The sequence below is a fragment of the Mustela erminea genome, chromosome 11 (genome assembly GCF_009829155.1).
Source record: "Mustela erminea isolate mMusErm1 chromosome 11, mMusErm1.Pri, whole genome shotgun sequence".
Classification (NCBI taxonomy): Eukaryota; Metazoa; Chordata; class Mammalia; order Carnivora; family Mustelidae; genus Mustela; species Mustela erminea.
In genome coordinates this window covers 5898049-5918317 of record NC_045624.1, presented here as the reverse complement: position 1 = coordinate 5918317, position 20269 = coordinate 5898049, and the positions used below count along the sequence as shown (strand labels likewise).

General features: G+C 55.0%; 1 protein-coding gene across 1 annotated transcript; it reads left to right on the top strand.

The window, feature by feature from the left end:
- Window positions 1-8290: 8290 nt before the first annotated feature.
- Window positions 8291-14212, top strand: AOC1 (amine oxidase copper containing 1). The gene is made up of 5 exons (XM_032305728.1): window positions 8291-8434; window positions 10532-12120; window positions 12729-13014; window positions 13350-13482; window positions 13887-14212. Exons 2-5 carry the CDS (start codon window positions 10536-10538, stop codon window positions 14151-14153), a joined length of 2271 nt encoding a protein of 756 aa, XP_032161619.1. The 5' UTR covers window positions 8291-8434; window positions 10532-10535; the 3' UTR covers window positions 14154-14212.
- The last annotated feature ends 6057 nt before the right edge of the window (window positions 14213-20269 follow it).

Below are 20269 nucleotides of genomic sequence, written 5' to 3'. Positions count from 1 at the left end.
CACTCACTGCAATAAATCAAAGAAGGACAAATACTGTATGATCTTACTTCTATGTGGAATGTAACAAATCTGAACTCAAAGAAGCAGTAGGATGGGGTTAGTCAGAGGCGGGGAGAATGGGGAGATACTGGTTGGCTAAAAACCTCCAGTTAAAGGATGAGTAAGTTCTCCAGGGATCCTGTGACTGTAGATAATGATGTGTTGTATGTTAATTATATCTCAATAAAGTTGGGGAAATAGTAACCTGGTTGAAACCTGACCATGTAGCATGTTTTTTTTCCTCGACTGCCAACAGCAATGCGTCAAAACTCTTCTGACGCCTGGGTTTCTGACATCTCTTCCATCCCCCTGATGCGCACGATCTGAAGACAAAGCAGGAATCCCCGTGGTGTGCCAGGCACTGGACTGGTTTCTGAATATTTGAAGAAATGAGGATGTCTGCTTGAGTCCCTGACCTCCAGGACCCGGTAGAGAAGGCCAGACAGTGGCAAAGTGGCAGCAGAACGCAGTGCGGAAGCCGGACCCGGGCCCTGGCTGCGGGAAATTGCAGCTGCCTGGAGAGTGTAGGACAAGGTGGGGGGCTGTGGTGCTGAGACTGGGCTGCAGCAAGTGGGTAAGTGAAGGAAGAGAGGTTTGCAGGCGAGGGAACACAGGGGCAGAGGCTAGGAGCGCTCCCCAACTGCCCCCTTAGCCTGGCAGGTTTCCATGGCTGGACTGCAGAGCGGGGCCTGGAGATGCCTGGGAGATGGGGGTATACCACAAACGAGAAGATGTTCTCACAAAAGGTGGAAGACAGAGTGGGAGATCCAGGTGGGGGGAGGGGAGGGAGGCTGTCCCCACTCTCGGGTACAAATCAGGAGTGTTTAACACAGGCCAGTCGTTCTCTGCAATAGGGGTGTTTGCCTCCCAGAAAATACAGGTGCACCTGGGAGGTAGTGCAGGCTGGGATCCAGACCACTGCAGTAAAGCTGATATTGCCATAAAGCGGGTCCAAGGAATGCCTGGTTTCCCAGGGCACAAATGCTCTTTGCATGCACTGAAGCAGTCTGTGAACTGTGCAACAGCACTGTGCCTAAAATGACAATGTACATGCCTTCACTGAAAAAGACTTTATTGCTAAAACATGTGACACGCTGTCTGAGCTCTCAGCGTGTCGGTCTTTCTGTGGGTGGCGGGTCTCGGTGGCGCTGCTGGCTGCTGACCTGTCAGGGTGCTGGGCGCTGGAGGCCCGCGCGGCCCTGCAGTTTGTCGCACCGATGGTTCTTCTGTCCCGAACGGTTGCTCGGTGGCAGGCGGTGCTGCCCAATGGCGTTTTACCCACAGAACTGCCTTCAGAGCTGGAGTCCGTCCCCTCGAGCCCTGCCGCTGCTTCATCCATGCGGCTCCGTGGTGTTCTGATCCGTCGTGGCTCCCAGCAGCAGCTCAGGAAGCCCCTCACTCTGCTCCTCCCGAGGAAGCGCCCCCCACGTGCGGTCCCGTCTGACCCTGAGCTTGCCCCAGCTGCGTCCCCTCCTCGGGGTCCGCTCCTGCTTCTGGTCTCCTGCGGTTTCCCTGTTGTGGCATCTCCAGAGCCCAGGCAGAGCCAACTTGGCCTGGTTCTTAAGCGCCGCGGGGTCTCAGAGGGTCACGGAGCACTGGCTTCGGCTCCAGATCACCGGCCGCGTTAGCCCCTCGCGAGAGGGTCGCCTGCTGTGAAGCTCTGAAGCCGGGCACTGCCTTCTCCTCTCGGGCTGTGAGAGTCCCAGCTGGCATCTTCTTCCAAGAGAAGGCTGTCCCGGCTGCGCTGAAATCCTGTGGTTTAGGGCGGCCCCGTCACCGGTGATCGCAGCTACATCGTCTGGAAACCTGGCCGCTTCCCCTTGCACTTGGGTGTTGCGGAGATGCCTTCCGTCCTGGGGCCTCCTGAACCCGCCCTGGCCCGCTGCAGACGGTCCTTCTGCAGGTCCTCACCTCCCCGCGGTCCCAGCACAGAAGAGAGTCCGGGCCTTGCTCTGGATTAGGCTTTGGCATAAGGGAATGGGTGGCTGGTGTGGTTTCCTGTGCAGACCACTGCCACTGTCTCCAGACCCACAACAAGGCACTGAGCTTACTCATGTCTAGCTTTTTATTTAAAGGGAAAGATATGGGGTGCCTGAGTGGCTCAGTTGATTAAGCATCCAATTCCTGATTTGGGCTCACATCACCATCTCAGGGTCATGAGATCGAACCCTGCACCAGGTCCTGTGCTCAGTGGGTAGTCTGAGATTCTTTCTCTCCTTCTCCCCTGCCCCTCCCTCCCGTGCTCGCTCGCTCTCTCTCTCTCTCTCTTAAATAAATAAAATCTTTTTTTAAAAAAAATAAATAAATAAAGGTAGACACCTGTGAATTTTCCTTTCACTTGAACCCTTAAAGGCCATTGCAGGGCTACAAACTGGCCTGATTTCAGTAGTGTTGCGTCCCAGGGACTAGGGAGGCTGGAGAGAGGGAAAGAGATGCTGGACGGGCCGTTCGGTGGAGCCGTCAGAATGCACACGACCTCTCTCCGTCACATCCGTCATCTCGTGTGGGTGCAGCGTGTGACGTGCCCAAAACAATTCCAGGAGTAACAGCCAAGACCACCCATCACCGTTGCACATATGACAATCATGAAAACGTTGAAAATACTGTGAAAATTACCAAAGTCTCATACAGAAACACAAAGTGAGCAAATGCCTTTTAGAAAAAATGCGCCAACGGACTGGCTGGAGGCAAGCCTTCAGAGTGTGAAACACGGGCCGTCGGGGAAGGGCAACCCCGCGGAGTGCAGTAAGGCAAACGGGCCGGTACCGGTCCGCGTCTGAAGGCACTTTCAGTTGTCGCAGCTGGGTGCGCAGGGGTCCTGCCAGGGAGGCAGGCCCGCGTGGAGTTCTGGCTTTCCTGTGGAAACAATCCCCTTCTCTAGACGGTCTCTAGTGATCTCTGGCGTGCTGTGACTTTCTGAAACCAAAATATCAAGATTTATTAATGGGAAAACTGCGAGCTGTGATCTCTGGCCTACCAACCCCCGCCCTGGATCCAGCTTCCCGTATCACTCTGCACCCCCGCCAGACTGGACTTCTGTTCCATACAACATCATCCCCCAAGTCCTGCCCCTTTAAGAGAGGCAGGTGGCCCAGAACGTAAGGGACAGTCTTTGCCCAAGCGTTATCTGTAAATGTTACCAATCATTAACCCCAAGAATAGAGAGACTTCAGTAATCAAGGTCACCCCACAACAGTGAGGGACCGGCTGCCAGACAGAGCATGGGGAGCTTAGAAGAAGAGCTCGTAGCAAAGCAACAAGACTGAATTCCAGAAGTTCACACCTCCATTCCCCGACCTGAGTCAAAACGTCTGCCCCCAAAAGTTCCCTTTGTCTCTGTTTCCTTGGGGTCATTCTTAAAGGCCCGTCTTCTCCACCCCCGTGGTGTCCGCGGCACCCCCTCAGCCTCTGCCCTGTCCCCACATTTCTGCAGCACAGCACAGCACGGCCCTCACCCTGTCCCTGCCCTCCAGGGCGTCTCCCCCTCCGCCTTCCATTCCACCTAGAACCCGCCCTGCTCAGGGTCGCGGGAACACACGGCCCGTCTCAGTCCTGTGGCTCTGCTCCCACCTGCCCCTGCGCAGGGCCCCTCCTCCTCCACGCAGGTTCTTCTCTGGGAACCTGCAGGTCGGCCGCCCCGAGCTCCGGGCTCAGAATTCACTCACGTGCCGTGGACTCGCACGCGCAAGGTGGGACATGTAAAGAGGCTGTGCAGGGTTGAATCGTGTCCCCCAGATTTCATATCCTTCCCGGAACTGCAGACTGTGACCTTCTTTGGAAATAGGGTCACCATAGCTGTAATTAGCTAAGATGAAGTAGGGCAGGTCCTGAATTCAGTCACTGGTGTCTTTCTTTGGAAGAGGAGGGACACACAGAGACACAGACACACAGAGAACATCGTGGGACCACGGGGGCAGAGGCAGGGTGATGGGGCTACCAGGCAAGGAACCAGGGATGCCAAGCATGGGCAGCAACATGAGAAGCTAGAAGAGGCCGGCATGGAGACCCCCACCCCCAGGGCCTTCAGAGGGAGCCCTGTCCCGCCATCAACTTGATGTCAGATTTCCAGCCTTCACTACTGTAAGAAAAAAGTATTCTGTTGTTTTCAGCCCCCCAAGTTATGGTGCTTGGTTATGGCGGCCTGGAAACACGGCGCAGAGGAGACAGAGCCCCAGACCTGGACAAGCTTTCGGTCCTGAGGGGCATCTCTTGCCGACGTCGGGCAGGATGCTCCTTCGGGCACAGCTCATGTCGCACTTATTCTGGGTTACCTTGAATCTTACTGCCCTTTCAGAGCACTCGTTCGGTGCTTCTTTAAATAAAAAGTGAGATCCGGGGCACCTGAGCGGCTCAGTGGGTTGAGCCTCTGCCTTCGGCTGGGGTCATGATCTCAGGGTCTGGGGACTGAGCCCCGCATCGGGCTCTCTACTTGGCAGGAAGCCTGCTTCCCCCGCCACTCCCCCTGCTTCTCTGCCTACTTGTGATCTCTGTCTGTCAAATAAATAAATAAAATATTTTAGAAAAAAAAAGTGAGATCCAAGCTTGGGTGTCCCACCTCCCTGTCTGCGTGCAAAACTACCCTTCCTTCCCGACGTGGGAGACCCTTCCTCCCCACCCTCTCGGTGGGGCACCTGCTGTGGGTCCTGCTCCCGAGCCATCTCCACCCTGGGGTGAAAACCTGCAGCCTCTCTCAGCTTCCCTCTCAGTCCCCTGTGCTATGGATTACTAGATATCCGCTGCAGAATTCAGCGTGCACCTCAGTGCGTGGACCTAAGCATCACCGGCCACACCAGGCCTCCCTGTCCTCTTACGCGTGCATCTATGCGTGGAGGCACGAAGGTGTCTGTGTGCACGTGTGTGTACATGTGTGTATGCATACGTGTGCGTGCGTGTATGTGTGCACGTGTGTGCACATGTGTGTATGCATACGTGTGCGTGCGTGTATGTGTGCACGTGTGTGCACGTGTGTATGCATACGTGTGCGTGCGTGTATGTGTGCACGTGTGTGCACATGTGTGTATGCATACGTGTGCGTGCGTGTATGTGTGTATTCCCACCCTTCCCCAGCAGAATTTCTCATGTATTAGTGCACATCCTTTTTTTTTGTATCTGTGGTGTGCACTGCCCGCCGCACTGGCTCCCTGGCCCAGCGATGGGCCCCTGGACGGGCTCCGGCTCCCCAGCTCCACCCCGGTGCGTGTCTGCATCCCGTCGGGTGCCACTGCGTGAGAATCTGTCTGCCATACACGTCCGAAGCAGCATGACTCAGTCCTGTGGGGTGTCCGACTGGCTCAGGGCCCACACGCTGGGCCGGCCCTCTAGACAGCCAGACCCTCAGCCTGCCTCCCCGCGAGCCGGGCTTGAACTTCCCATCTCACTGCATCGCAGCCCGCACTGGGTATCATCTAGCTTTCTCGTTTCTGCCCGCGGTGGTTGTAAAATGAGATCTTGTCGAACAACGGCCTTGTTCTAATAGTCACCACATGGGAGCATCTCCTCCTGTGCCCTCAGCCCTCGTGGTTTCCTCTTGTGTAAGTGGCCTTGAGACTCTTTGCTCATGTTTCCAGTGGGATGGCTTCCTCTTTTTGGCTGATTTGTAGGCTTTCCTTGTGTGTTCTAGATAGAGTCCCTCTCACTTGAAAAAAACAAAAAAGCCTAGCTCTCCGGAGTTATTCACATATCATACAATCCACGCAGAAAGCGAGGAATCGACGGACTTTCGTGTGTCACAGAAATGAGCAACCCTCACCACCGTCCATTTTAGGACACGGTCATCCCCTCAAAAAGAAACTCCACGTCATGAGCTATCACTCCTACCCAGGATCTCCAGCCCTGCGCGACCGCTAACCTGCTTTCTGTCTCTGTAGATTAGCCTGCTCTGCACATTTCATTTAAGTGGGATCATATCATATGCAGTATTTCCTAACTGGCTCCTTTCATTGAACAGAATGTCTTTTTTTCAAGATCTTATTTATTTATTTGAGCGAGAGGGAGAGAAAGAGAGCACATGAGCAGGGAGAGGGGCAGAGCGAGATGGGGAAGCAAACTGCCCGCAGAGCAGGGAGCCCGACGCGGGACTCGATCCCAGGACCCCGAGAACATGACCTGAGCCAAAGGCAGACACTTAACAGACTGAGGCAGCCAGGTGGCCCTGGAAAATGGGTTTTGTTTTTTTTTTTAAGAGTAAGTCTTTTTTTCCCTTTTTTTTAAAAGATTTTATTTATTTATTTATTTGACAGAGATCACAAGTAGGCAGAGAGGCAGGCAGAGAGAGAGAAGGGGGGAAGCAGGCTCCCTGCTAAGCAGAGAGCCCAATGCGGAGCTTGATCCCAGGACCCTGAGATCATGACCTGAGCTGAAAGCAGAGACTTAACCCACTGAGCCACCCAGGCGGCCCCTGGAGAATGGTTTTAAGGTTCATCCACACTGTGAAGTGAGTCAGTACTTAACTGTTTTAATGCCAGATAACATTCCGCCGTTTATCGTCCCTCCGGTGAAGGACCTCTGGGTCTTTTCCACCTTTGTGCCAAGCCTCTGTTAGAAGTTTCTGTGCGGAGGCTTCTTTCTGTGTCTCTTGGGTCTTTGCCTAGCGCTGGAGTGGCTGGATCAGACGGCAGCTCTGTGTGGAACTGCTGGAGGACGTGCCAGACTGTTCTCCACAGCGGGCGCCCCACTTACGTTCCCACCAGCAGCGTGCGAGCTTTCGGATTTCTCCCCATCCTCACCGACACTCGCTGTCTGACTCGTGGACGTTAGCCGTGCGGGCAGATGTGACGTCACAGCTCACTGGGATTTTGATTTGCATTTCCGTGATGATTCATGATGGTGAACAGCCTTTTCAAGGGCTTTTTGGTCACTTGTGCCTCTTCTTTGGAGAAATACATATTCAGATCCTTGGCCTATTTTTTCATTGTGTTCTCTTTGTATTATTGAGTTGTCAGAGTTCTTTATATATTCTACAGACAAGTCCTTTATCAGATATATGATTTGCAAATAGTTTCTCGTATTGTGTGGGGCATCTCCACTTTCTTGATGGTGTCCGTTGAAATAGAGAAGTTTATAATTTGGGGGAGGTCCAATTTGTGTTTTTCCTTCAGGTGTTTGTGCTTTTGAGTCCTGGCTAAGAATCCCTTCTAAACCCAAGGTCGAAAAGATTTATTCCAACATTTTCTTCTAAGAGTTTTATGGTTTGGCCTTTTACATTGAGGACTTCGATCCATTTTGAATTAATTTTTGTGTATGGTGCAAGCTAAGGGTCCGGCCTCATTCCTTTATGTGTGGTCCCTTTCTCTTCTAATCATCACAAGTATCCTCCCCTGATCTGTCCTCACCCCATTATCTTGGATATGATGTCTTTTGTGGAACAGGAACAGGCTGCGCTTCTCAAGGTCAAGTTGTTCCTATAACTCTCTTCGGATCCAGAGTCCTCAAGTCTCATCCTCAAGAGCTGGTGAGCCCCTCAGGGAGACTAATCAGGTCTCAACCCTTCAGACCAGTGAAGGGGTAGGATGTAAGCGAAGTCATTATACAAATCATCATCTCAGCATTTAAAGCTAATCCTCTTCCTTGAAGACGTCAAAGGCCTTTTGCAATCGCAAAAGGATAACGGATTAACTAATATTTTCTCCTTCCTTCGTCTAGCAGCCACTAAATACCAAAACGACTTGCAGCGCTGCACCCCCCACCCCTGCCTCCCGGTTTCCCTTTTTCCCCCCTCTCTGAGCCAAAGCCCCAGCCATCCGGACTGATTTTGTCCCCAGCCGGTTCCTCCCTCCTTTCCCCACAGAGATGGCTAAGAAGACCTTCTGCCTATATCAGGGCTTCCCTCTCCCCAGCCATTCTGTCTCTGGTTCCCTTTTCTACGCGTGGGTCAAATCCTCTGTTGTGGGTGTTGCTGTTTATCTGCACCAGCCCCAGCTCCTGCCCTGCAATCTGTTCTAGGGGAAGCTACTTGCTGGTAAAGGCGCCGTCATGTTTATCTCTGGCCTCTGCAACTCGCCGCCCGCTCTAACAGATCGTGGCACCGTGCAGCCTGAAGCAGGAAGGACCACACGCAATTCTTTCGGAAGATGATGCCCCTGCGGGGGGAGGAGAGGGAATCAGAGGGAAAACAGAAGTGGACCCTGGTCGCTAAAGCAGTGAAGGACTGGGGAGTTTCCAGATGTGGGTACCTCAAAGGGGTAACTGGAGCCCCTCAGACTGCAGCAGCCAGAGCCCCCATCCACTCCTTCATGCCCCTGCCCACTGGGGAGCCCCTGAGCTGTGGGTCGCCTTCCTTGGTCAGCCCATGCCTCACCCTGTCCCTCCCTCCAGGGCGGGGTCAGTAGAGCCATAAAGCTCAAAGGGTCAGAGACAAAGGTTGGCAGCAGAGGTGAGCCCAGAGCAGACCACAGAGGTGAGTTCTGATGGGGGGTACTGGGGGCGGTGGACAGGGGGACTGGAGGGAGGGAGCAAGGGACAAAGGGCGTGGACAGAGGGAAAGGGGAAACGCAGACACGGAGTGGGGGACAGCCAGGACGCAAGGGGTGGGAACCCAGAGGGAAGAACTCCAGGGCACAGCACGCTGGGTTGCAGGTCTAAAGTACCCAGGTGTGAGACAGGAAAGGCATAGCCAGGGCCTGGATGCCATTCTTGGGGTGCTGGGGATGAGACATGGGGAGGAGGGCACATTCCCTGTGTGGCCCCGCTAGCCGCCGGGTTCTCCCTCCTCATGTGGCTTCACCAACATCGTCCACCTCGCCTGCTGCCTGCTTGGACTTTGGAATAAAGACTGTACTAGGAGAGGTAAACGTGAAAGGAAGAGCCAAGTTCAGGTTAATAGAATCACAAACCTCCTGCACATCTCCTTAGCAAAGCAGAAAGAAATTTGGAATTACAAGATTGTAAAACAGGGATCCTGGCCATGAAAAGACATGGAGGAACTTAAGTGCATATGACTAAGTGAGAAAAGCAATCTGGAAAAGCTGAATCTGTGTGATTCCAACTGTAGGACATGCTAGAAAAGGCAAAGCTACGGAGACAGTAAGAAGATCAGCGGTTATCAGGGGTTGGAGGGGAGGGAGGGGTGAACAGGTGGACGGGTAGAGCCCAGAGGATTTTTAGGGCAGCAAAACTGCTCTGTATGATCCTATAATAAATATAAATATAAGTACAAAAAATATAAATATAAATACATCAATATGTATTTATATACGTCACAGTCCGTTTGTCAAACCCACAGGACGTATACCACCAAGACTGACGCCTAATGGCACCTCCGGACTTTGGGTGACAATGATGTGTCAGCCTGGATTCATAGATAGTAACAAAAGTCCCACTTTGGAGAAGGATTTGTTCACTGGGGAGTGGTGTGTGAGTGGGGGTGGGAGGTTCTTGGGAAATGTCTGCATCTTCTCAGTTTTGCTGTGATCCTAGAAATGCTCTAAAAAGCAGAATCTTTGTGTGTGTGTGTGTTTAAAGGAGGCTCGGCAAAATTTAATAGCAGAACACGAGTTCACCCCATATCCTTTTACTGGCTCTGGATTCACCCCAGCAGCCCCTAAGTGCCCCCATGCCCTTCGGGCTAGAGAACACAAGGTCATATGAGTCCTGGGACTTCCCACCAGGGCCAGTGGAGGAGACAGGACAGCCAGAAGGGATCGTGTTGGCAGCCCTGGGGGTGGGAAAATGAAACAGAGACCCAGTCTACAGCCCCCCAAAATGGAAGGGGAAGGGCATCTCCCCGCCACCTGAGATGGCTCCCCACTGTTTGAATAGTCAAGCAGCCACACCTGGAGGGCCCCACCAGAGAGGCTCCCAAACCCTCTGGCCACCCCATGCTTGTCCTCAAAGCCACAGGACTACAGACTAATCACAGACCAATTACTTCACATCGCTTGCATTTTTTGACGTGTTGGCATCACAGACCGTATCTTCATAGTTGACTTTAAAAAGAGAGTAGCTAGCGCTTCCTGAGTGCTTCGTAGAAGGTGGACATTGCTCTAAACGTGTGGTCCTTACTGTCTCATTAATTGGGCTGAGAAAATACATAGAGAAAGGCAAAATGAGTTTGTACAGGCAAGAAAATGCACAGGAGTATTGGAGGTGGGCAGACAAGTAAGGAGAGAGCAGAATTCAAATCAGTGGGAAGGGGGCACCTGGGTGGCTCAGTTGGCTCAGCCGCTGCTTCAGCTCAGGTCATGATCCCAGAGACCTGAGATCGAGCCCCACATCGGGCTCCCTGCTCAGCGGGGAGCCTGCTTTTCTCTCTGCCTGCTGCTCCCCCTGCCCATGCTCTCTCTCTCTCTCTCTGTCATATGAATAAATAAAATCCTTTTTAAAAAAACGATGGGAAGCACAGATCTGAACAGTGTTAGGGCCTCCAGCTCGAGGGCGGAGTCTGTAGGAAAACCACCACGCCGAGGGCGGGGCTTCACTGTCCAAGGCTCCCGCCTAGTGGAAACCCAATTCCTCCCATAAACTGACTAAGCTCACCTCTGCTACTGCGTTCCAGAGCCATGCGGCCAGCCACCCTGGCCCTCGGTTGGGCCGTGGCCGCCGTCTTGGTGCTGCAGGCCACGGCCACAGCCAAGTACCCCTCGAGGACCCTGCACAGCAAGGCTGGGGTGTTCGAGGACCTGAGCGCCCAAGAGCTGAAGGCCGTTCGCAGCTTCCTCTGGTCGCGGGAGGAGCTGAGGTTGGAGCCCTCCAGAGCGCCCACCATGGCCAAGAACTCCGTGTTCCTCATTGAGATGCTGCTGCCCAAGAAGCAACACGTACTGAAATTTCTGGACAAAGGCGGGAGGCCTCCCGCCCGCGAGGCCCGAGCGGTCATCTTCTTCGGAGCCCAGGAGCATCCCAACGTCACCGAGTTCGCCGTGGGGCCCCTGCCACGGCCCTACTACATGCGAGAGCTGCCCCCGAGGCCGGGGCACCGCACCACCTGGGCCTCCAGGCCCATCACCGGGGCCGAGTACGCCCTCCTGGCCCAGGCCCTGCAGAAGGCCACCAAGCCCCTGCACCAGTTTTTTCTTGATACCACAGGCTTCTCCTTCCAAGACTGCCACTCACGCTGCCTGACCTTCACGGACGTGGCGCCCCGCGGCGTGGGCTCCGGCCAGCGCCGCTCGTGGTTTATCCTGCAGCGCTTCGTGGAGGGCTACTTCCTGCACCCCACGGGGCTGGAGCTCCTCCTGGACCACGGCAGCACCAACGCGCAGGACTGGACGGTGGAGCTGGTCTGGTACAACGGCAAGTTCTACCCGAGCCCGGAGGAGCTGGCCCGGCAGTACGAGGAGGGGCAGGTGGACGCCGTGGTTCTGGAGGACCTGCCCCCCGAGGGCCCGGGCCGGGCCGGCACCGAGGAAACCCCCCTCTTCTCCTCCTACAAGCCGCGCGGGGAATTCCCCACCCCCAGCCCCTGGAACGGCCCCCGCCTGGTCCAGCCCCAAGGTCGCCGCTACAGGCTGGAGGGCAGCACGGTGTTCTACGGCGGCTGGAGCGTGTCCTTCCGGCTGCGCTCGTCCTCGGGGCTCCAGGTCCTCAACGTGCTCTTCGGCGGCGAGCGCGTGGCCTACGAAGTGAGCGTGCAGGAGGCCGTGGCGCTGTACGGGGGGCACACGCCCGCGGGCATGCAGACCAACTACATCGACGTGGGCTGGGGGCTGGGCAGCGTCACGCACGAGCTAGCGCCCGGCATCGACTGCCCGGACACGGCCACCTTCCTGGACGCCCTCCACCACTACGACGCCGATGACCCCGTGCGCTACCCCCGCGCCCTCTGCATCTTTGAGATGCCCACGGGAGTGCCGCTTCGGAGACACTTTAATTCCAACTTCAGTGGCGGCTTCAACTTCTACGCGGGACTGAAAGGCCAGGTGCTGGTGCTGCGGACCACGTCCACGGTCTACAACTATGACTACATCTGGGACTTCATCTTCTACCCCAACGGGGTGATGGAGGCCAAGATGCATGCCACTGGCTATGTGCACGCCACCTTCTACACCCCCGAGGGGCTGCGCTACGGGACCCGCCTGCACACGCACCTGCTGGGCAACATGCACACCCACTTAGTGCACTACCGCGTGGACCTGGACGTGGCAGGTAGGACCCGGGGTCGGAAGCGCCCTCCCAGCCAAACATCTGCCTTCCAGGGGGAGGTGGTGCGGAAACTTCCCCGGAGGCATAGAATCAGGAGCCTAGCCTGCCTCTCTGCAAATGACCGTGCAGACACTGAGTGCCCCTGAGAACGGTGGAAGTGACCAGCATGTCCTTGGCCCTGGATGCAGCCAGTGGGCTCTGGTCTGACCCTCGGGCTCCCTGACCCCTGCAGGGATGGATGGGGCAGGTGCACAGGTGGGGCTGGGGAACAATGCCTAGGAGTGTAAGAAATGTCGCTGCCTAAGGCTATGTCATCTGCAACACCCATCGTCTCCTGGATTAATGGTGTCACCGTGAAACATGGCGGGGACATCATGAGAGGCTTTAGCTGTCCGAACAGGCCTGACTCTGAGCTGTCTTCTAGTTCCTCTATTGTTTTTTTGGCTTTCATTCCTTCCGTCTACCCAGTGCGTACCCCCAACATCATCTTCGCCCCACTCCTGATGGTCTGCTCTTGGATGAGCTCTGGGATGGAGATCCCAGCCCAGAAATGAGGGTATTTAAGGACAAGGGGCTTCCTTCTCATTGTCCTCCTTCCTGTACCCCTGCAGGCACCAAGAACAGCTTCCAGACCCTGCAGATGAAACTAGAAAACATCACCAACCCCTGGAGCCCCAGACACCACCTGGTACAGCCAACCCTGAAGCAGACAAGTTACCACCGGGAGCGCCAGGCGGCCTTCCGCTTCGGACAGCCTCTGCCCAGGTACCTGCTCTTCGCGAGTCCCGAGGAGAACCGCTGGGGCCATCGGCGCAGCTACCGGCTCCAGATCCACTCCATGGCCGACCAGGTGCTGCCCGTGGGCTGGCAGAAGGAGCAGGCTGTCACCTGGGCCAGGTAAGGGGGGGCCTGGGAGGCGGGGGAGGGCCAGTATTCATGAATTTCTGTGTGTCCGTGTGTCTGTCTATGAGATCTGGGTCTCCGTGGTGGTATATCTGGGCCCGGGAACACGAGTGTGTGTTCTCTGGCTCTGTGTTGGGGGAGGGGAGCGGAGCGCTGAACGGAGCACCTGAGCCTCAGCTGACATGTGGTGAGTCTGGCTGACGTCCCGGGGATGATCTCACCATAAGAGGAAGACAGTATCTTTCCCCCATCGTTTACCCTGAGGGTGTCTCTGAAAGGGCTGAGAGGCCCCCTGGCACCCAGAGCCACCAGGCTCCCCCTCTGGGCAGGTACCCCCTCGCCGTGACCAAGTACCGGGACTCTGAGGTGTGCAGCAGCAGCATCTACAACCAGAACGACCCCTGGGACCCACCTGTGGTCTTCGAGGAGTTTCTTCGAAACAACGAGAACATTGAAAACGAGGTACTGAGGGGCACCTGGGTGCGCCGTTTGGTTAAGTGTCTGGCTCTTGATTTACGCTCAGGTCATGATCTCAGGGTCGTGGGATCGAGCCCTGCGTCAGGGTCCGTGCTCCGTGGGGAGTCTGCTTGAATTCTCCCTCTCCCTCTCTCCCCCTCCAGCTCGCACGTGTGTGCACGCGTTCTCTCTCTCTCTCAAATAAATTTAAAAAAGGAAAAAAAGAGAGAGAGAGAAAAGGTACTGGCTCTGCCTTGCTCCAGCCGGAGCCCGAGATCAGATCAGTGCTGGGTCCCGGGAGGAGGGGGAGCTCAGAGGTCTCTCCACTCCTTAAACACGGGGCTGGGGGAGGTTGCCCGCCCCTCCCGCTCTGAGCCTCCTTAGCGCCTGCCCGTCCCTGTCTCCCACAGGACTTGGTGGCCTGGGTCACTGTGGGCTTCCTGCACATCCCCCACTCCGAGGACATCCCTAACACCGCCACACCCGGAAACTCCGTGGGCTTCCTGCTCCGGCCTTTCAACTTCTTCCCTGAGGACCCATCCCTGGCGTCCAGAGACCCCGTGATCGTGTGGCCCCGGGACAGCGGCCCCAGCTACATCCAGCGCTGGAAGGAGGAGGACAGGGACTGCTTGATGCCCGACCCTTTCAGCTACAGCGGGACCTACAGACCTGTATGAAGGACCCTCTGCCCCCAGTAACCCACCTAGAAGCCCAGGTGCCCCCCCAGGGACAGACAATAAAGCCCTCAGGGCTCAGCCCCGTGTGCTGCTTCTTGGGGGGAGGACACACCCCGATGAGAAAGCAGGTAGCCTTGACCTCCCTTCCCCCTGGCCGACTCCACCCCAGAAAAGCCTTCTGTCACGAAGGCAAGTGCCGTTCACTGAAGTACTAGATTCATCTGTCAGACTGGTTGCAAAAAACAGATGAGCAGCTCCCTCTCTGGGGTCTGTGGGGACTCCGGGATGTCACTGAGGGGCAGGCAGAGTCGTGCGGCCATAGGAGGATGCCGCAGAAAGCGGGCAAAACCACGCATCCTCTACCCTGCGACCCACTGGCCCGGCTCCGGGGACTCTGCCCCAGGCGTGTCCCTACAAACAGAGGAAAGACATGAGCAAGCGGTGAGGGACTGCGGAGTCTGGAGGCCGCCCAGGCGTCCACCTACCAGAGAGACCTGCGGGTCTGAATAAACAACGGTACAGCCACACAATGTCATCCAGGGGATCCTACAGCCGGGGACATCTCTGCACTGCTGGGGAAAGAGCTTCGGGATGTAGACACCCCAGAGAGGGAGACTGTCTTCCTGACCTAAGCTCCTGCCAAAGGCCCAAGTCCTAATACAATGAGGTTGAGTGTTGGGATTGTAATAGGAGTTTGGTGGGGGAGGGGGTGACATACACCTTCGAACAGTAGCGCCTCAAGGTCATGGGGGAGGCGGACCACCCAGGGGAGGAAGCAGGAGTCCTCAAGGTAAAGCAAGCCCTGGGGATCGCACCGCCTCCCGCCTCCTCCTCTCCTTTGCGGAATTGTTTTCATTTCCTAATCCTGAGAATGTACTACCCATTTGAAAAAAGGTAAATTTAAATTTTAGAAGAGAAAGGGAGGGAGGGAGGCAGGGACCCTCGTTGTTCAGGCTGGAACTGATGAGGCAGGCTGCTTCCTCCTGGGTTCCTACCGGTCCCCAGACCTTCTCCTCCGATCCCCAAGAGAAGCCATGGGGAAAATAATCCGCCCACAGATGTGGCTGGTTTTCTCTTCCCTTTGCATGACACTTCTGAATGGAGACTTGGTGCCCTTCCCAGCTGGGGGACTTGGCCCATCCCTCCTGTTCCTGTTCCTCTTGATGACCCACCCAGACGGGGGGAAGGGGTGGCCGCGATTCCCCCATCTCCTCACCATGCACCCGGCTGGTGGAACTATCTGACACTTGAGTTTGGACTTGAGAGGGGCTCACAGAACAGCCCCCCACCTCCTTTATCTACCGTCGTCTAGATGGGCTCGCCCACTAGGTTTGGGGGCCCCCCCCCTAGCTAACCTTCACTGTGACCTTGCTTTCCTCCGCCATTGTTCTGATTGCCTGTTCCTACCCTGGAATCTGGTGGGAAGGCGTGGCTGCGGTGGGGGTTCCCTGGTGCCCACGGGATATTAGCCAAGCAAACAAAACTTGCACTGGCCTCAATATTCCAGGAACCCACTGAAATAACTTTCATTATTTGTACGGCAGTGAGAAGGTGAATCTTAAGCTTTTCATCTGAACACCGTTAGGACAAACATAGGAATTGGACACAGCATTTTGTAACAACGGATACGATATTTAAAATAGCGACAGTTTTTATCTTAGCCATTTTCTTAAATTTTTGAAATTATCTGAGCATTGTTTCAAAGCTCTGGAACTACTAAAACACAAAAGGTTATGAACGTCCATAACAGAAAAAGGAAGAGAGCAAATTTTTTAGCACTAGGGGGGGAAAAATCTAATCTTTGTAAGAAGGGTTAGTAGTTCAGTAGACAATAACTTCTTCTGAAGGGGAGCCAGGAAACGCATTTGCTTGGAAACTTTTTATTTTTAATTAACCTTCAGCCTTACTGGAGAAGCTGTTCACTGTGCTTTAAAAATTCTCTTTTTTCCCTCATCCTACTTTCCTTGAGTTATGCCTATCATGAGTATCCTATATCCTCATCCTAACGTCTAGCAAATTCCATTATTAACCCACAGTTTAACAACAACAAAAAGAATATCATCTAAAAGGATCACTTTTCAACAACAACAAAAAATTATGAGACACGCAATGAAACAGGAAAGAGTAACCCCCATACACAAGGGGGAAGCAGAAAACAAATTATCCATGAAGGGTCCCAGATGGAGAACTTAGCAAAAATATCAAAGCAGCCATTAGAAGTGCATCCAAAGAGCAGAAGGAAACATGCTTGAAAAAGTAAATGAGGCTGTGACAAGTCCCAGCAAACAGAGACTATCACTATAGAGATGGAAACTATTTAAAAAAAAAAACGAATGGAGGTGCGCCGGGGTGGTGCAGTAGGTTGGGCATCCAACTCTTGGTGGCAGCTCAGGTCACGATCTCAGGTCACAATCTCAGGTCATGGGATTCAGCCCCACATCAGACTCTGCACTGGGCTCGGAATCTGCTTGAGAGTCTCTCTCTGTCTCTCTGCCCATCCCCGCCTCAGATAAATAAATAAAATATTTTAAAATTAATAACTAAAAGAACCAAGTGGAAAATCTGGAGTCAAAAAAGTACAGTGCCTGACATGGAAAATTCCCCGGATGAGCCGGACAGTGGATTTGCTCTGCTTCGACACTGGAACTCCCAGGCGCGGTTGGGAAGCAATCCACGTCAAAGAGGCAAGGCGTGTCAGCAGGACAGTGACGCAGCTCCACGTCGGTGACCCGGCAGGAGGCTCTGGGCTGACAAGGCAGGTCATCGCCTAAAGCATGTATGGCCAAGACATAACCGAGCAGATTTACACTTGGCCGTGGGCCTGAGCAGATGCCCGGGCCCTTGCCGCAGGAGTAGTTAATTTGTTAAAAAGAACGATGAGAGCAAGGACCAGAAAAGTCCCAAGAGAACGGGCCTTTTTTGGTGTCTATGGATGTTTTGCGAAGCCCAAAGCTGACAACATTGAGCACGTAAGACCCCGTGTATTATAAGACCGAGAATTTTGTGTACTGTTCTGACATCTTTGAGCATCACATGACCCCAAAGCTCCAACCACGAGTTTCCTGCTCTCTGCAGATAAGCCCCTCACCCAGGAGGAGAGGGTCCCCGTACAGCTCACTGCTCTCTACCTGGTTCTCAACCAATGGGTTTCACATTGCCATCGCCGCCTGCCATCTAGAGCCCAAGGACAGCCAGAACAGGCCACAACAGTAGCGCGATTTTCACTCCATCCCCATCCCACCTTGGCCTGGCCCCCAGGAGCCTGAGCAGAAGAGCAGGCAGGGAAGGGAACCCACCCTGACTCATCCCCAGGCCAGGACCCTTGGACCTGGGGTCAGGCTGAACAGGAAGGAGGGGAAAACTTAGAACTGGATGTCCAGCAGAAATTTTAAATTAACTTGATGGGGCTGTTTAATACCTGAACATAATCACATAATCAAAAGGCAATGGCAGAATGTGCCCCCATGGTGATTAAGGCCAGGATGAAAGAACCAGCCATCCATAACAGGGAAAATCTTCCAGCCCAGGAGCTGGGACAGTGAGAGGAAAAGACCCAGCAGCCAGGCTCAGTGGTGGAAGTCGGAGCCCTGCAGACCGCTGGACCCCCGCTTCTCCCTCCCCACCCAGTCTCCCACCAGGGCTTCCCACTGGTGGAACCCCAGCTACAGGCCCTGTCCCCAGAGTGACAGCACGGAGGAGAGGGCCAGGGCAGGGTCTCCGGACCAGTGGAACAAGTCGAAAGGCAGCAGATGAAGAGGGGACCCTCCATTTCCACTTTGCACCCCACTGAGCTCCAATTGCTTAGTAAACTGGCTCTTAGCCTTGTTGGCCCCGCAGGAAACAGGACCAGTGGTGCTCACCAGGGTGATCTGGACCCAAAGTCACATCCAGTCAGTGGTCCTTGGGGTTAATCTCCTGGAGGAGGAGCCCAGACCGCACCCATTGGGCTGAGCAGATCTTTCCACCTAGATCATGGGCATGTCCTGTAATTTGCCTCCCACATGGTCAGGCTGACCCAAGGTCCTCTGACAGTTCAAAGACCCCAGCATATAGGGTCAGCAACAGGGAAGCTCTCAGAGCTGCCCAGACATCTCTCTGTGTGTTCTCTTGAGGATGGGGGAGAGGGGCAGATGTCCCCAGGAGACAGACGCTTGTTATACACACATCCATCCACCCACACCTGACAGAGGCTCGGACCCTAGGAAAAGGGGGCTGGTCCTGTGCATTCTCCTCCAAGACAGGACCAAAGTCACAGCTCTTCCTGGGAAGAAACACGGGCGGGCGCCCCCATGCCAGGCTTGGCAAAGCTGTCAATTCAGGAGAGCACTGACAGAAGGAGAAGCACAGGGCTGGGTTCTGAGTGGGAAGAGACACCCCCGCCCCGCCCCCAACCTGCTTTGCAAAAGACTACAGAGATCCCACCGAGAGAAAAGAAGAGAGAAAACCAGGATTTACACCCCCACTCTCCTCCCCCTGCTCCAGCCCAAGCACATTTCCTCCCCAAGTAAAACAGAATGTGGTTTTGTTTGTGGCTGCTCTGCTCCCAGGTGGAGATGCAAATAGAGAAAGCCTTGAGTGAACTAAGTTGCTTTATATAACACAGAGGAAGCTAGAAAATTCAGGGAAAGAAGAACCTGTTGCTTTTAGAGGCTTTTCAGGGAAAGCAAGCCTCAGCTGTACAAGGACAGCTTTGGGGAGACACGGGAGCAAGGACACATAGAAACCCTGTCTCTGAGCCAGCAGGTACTAAGTTTCCTCTAAGAACTTTCTCATCGTTGTCATTTTAAGAATAAAAAGGAAAAAGAGGTAGGCAGCAGGGGCTTCCTGGTGGTCTGGGTCCTGATTCCGGGAAGTAGGACTCTAACCCCAGCAGCCCTGGGCAGGTGCAGGGCCAGGCCTGGTCCCAGCTCTGCAATACACACCCGAGCATCTGTGGGAGTCCCACAGCCTGGGAGACCCAGTGCTTCAGCCACCGGATGCCAGGCTGGCTCTGAGCTCCTTCCTTCCAGTCCCGGACGCAAAGCTTCTGGACTGGGGATGCTTCTCATGCCCCCAGCCCAATCTCATCTCCTCCTGCAGCTCAGTCTTCTCAACAGCTACTGCCCCACTCCCTGTGGCCCTGGGCCACTCGGGCTCCCCGCTCCTGTCCTCCCCAGCCCCAGGTGGGGCTTATGGGCCGCTCATCAGTCTGTTACCTTCCACCACAGCCCATGCAGCACCTGCCTCCCCAGCCCCCCACCCACCGCTAAAACAGCTCGCGCTCCCCCCGCCCCCGCCCCGGCTCTGAGCTAAAAGCTGGAGAAACCGCCTTCCTTCTCTTCCTTGTGCTCCTCCCAAAAGCCTCTGCTGCCTCCCTTCGTGACTTAGGGTCACGCTCATTACAAAGGCCCCTGCGGCAGCTCACGGTCAGAGCTGGAAGGCCACCCTATGTACCCAGGGGAGCCCACAGAAAGGAAGGGGCACCGGTCACACACCCCGCTGGGAATACACCTGTGCGCCCAGGTGCCAGGGGTCTTGCCACCAAATGTCTGGAATTGCTGAAACTCTAACACTCGTTTCTGCAGTTTGAACTCAGTGCTGGCCGTTTCGGGTCCGAACCAGCCGTCAGCAGAAGGAAGCATTAATAAGCTCGCCCACAGGAGCCCACTTTGCCAACAGCTCCAATGACCGCAAACCCATTTGTTCCAGCCTGCTCCCAGGTTAGGCTCCCTTGGTGTTCATTTCCTGCTCAGCGAGGCCGTGAGTCATCACCCTCCCTCCTCTCCTGCTTTAACTGTTGCTCTGGGACCAGAGTCGGCAGAATGAGAGGTCACATGGAACCCTCTATTTAGTACAGAAGCCCTCGACCTGGGGGAGGGGGAGCACCGCCAGCCTGGGCAGCTGGAATCAGCCCCCAGGGGCGTCTCAGAGCACACCAGACCTGACTGACTCAGGACACTCAGGAATTCCTGGACTTCCCGGAGGTCCACGGACATTCAGGGCTCTGGAGCACGCACTTTGCCGCCGGCTAAAAGATGCCTTGAGGCTGAGATCCAATTAGCGAGCGGATGCAGCTCGCTGCTGGTAAAAGCCAGACAGCCGCTCCCAACTCGGCGTTGTGCCTTCAGCGAAAAGGA

Excerpts from the sequence above, each read along its gene's own strand:
- AOC1 (XM_032305728.1), top strand. The coding sequence starts at position 10,536 with ATGCGGCCAGCCACCCTGGCCCTCGGTTGGGCCGTGGCCGCCGTCTTG. Across the intron at positions 12,121-12,728 it reads CGTGGACCTGGACGTGGCAG|GCACCAAGAACAGCTTCCAG; the intron begins GTAGGACCCGGG and ends GTACCCCTGCAG. Across the intron at positions 13,483-13,886 it reads ACGAGAACATTGAAAACGAG|GACTTGGTGGCCTGGGTCAC; the intron begins GTACTGAGGGGC and ends TGTCTCCCACAG.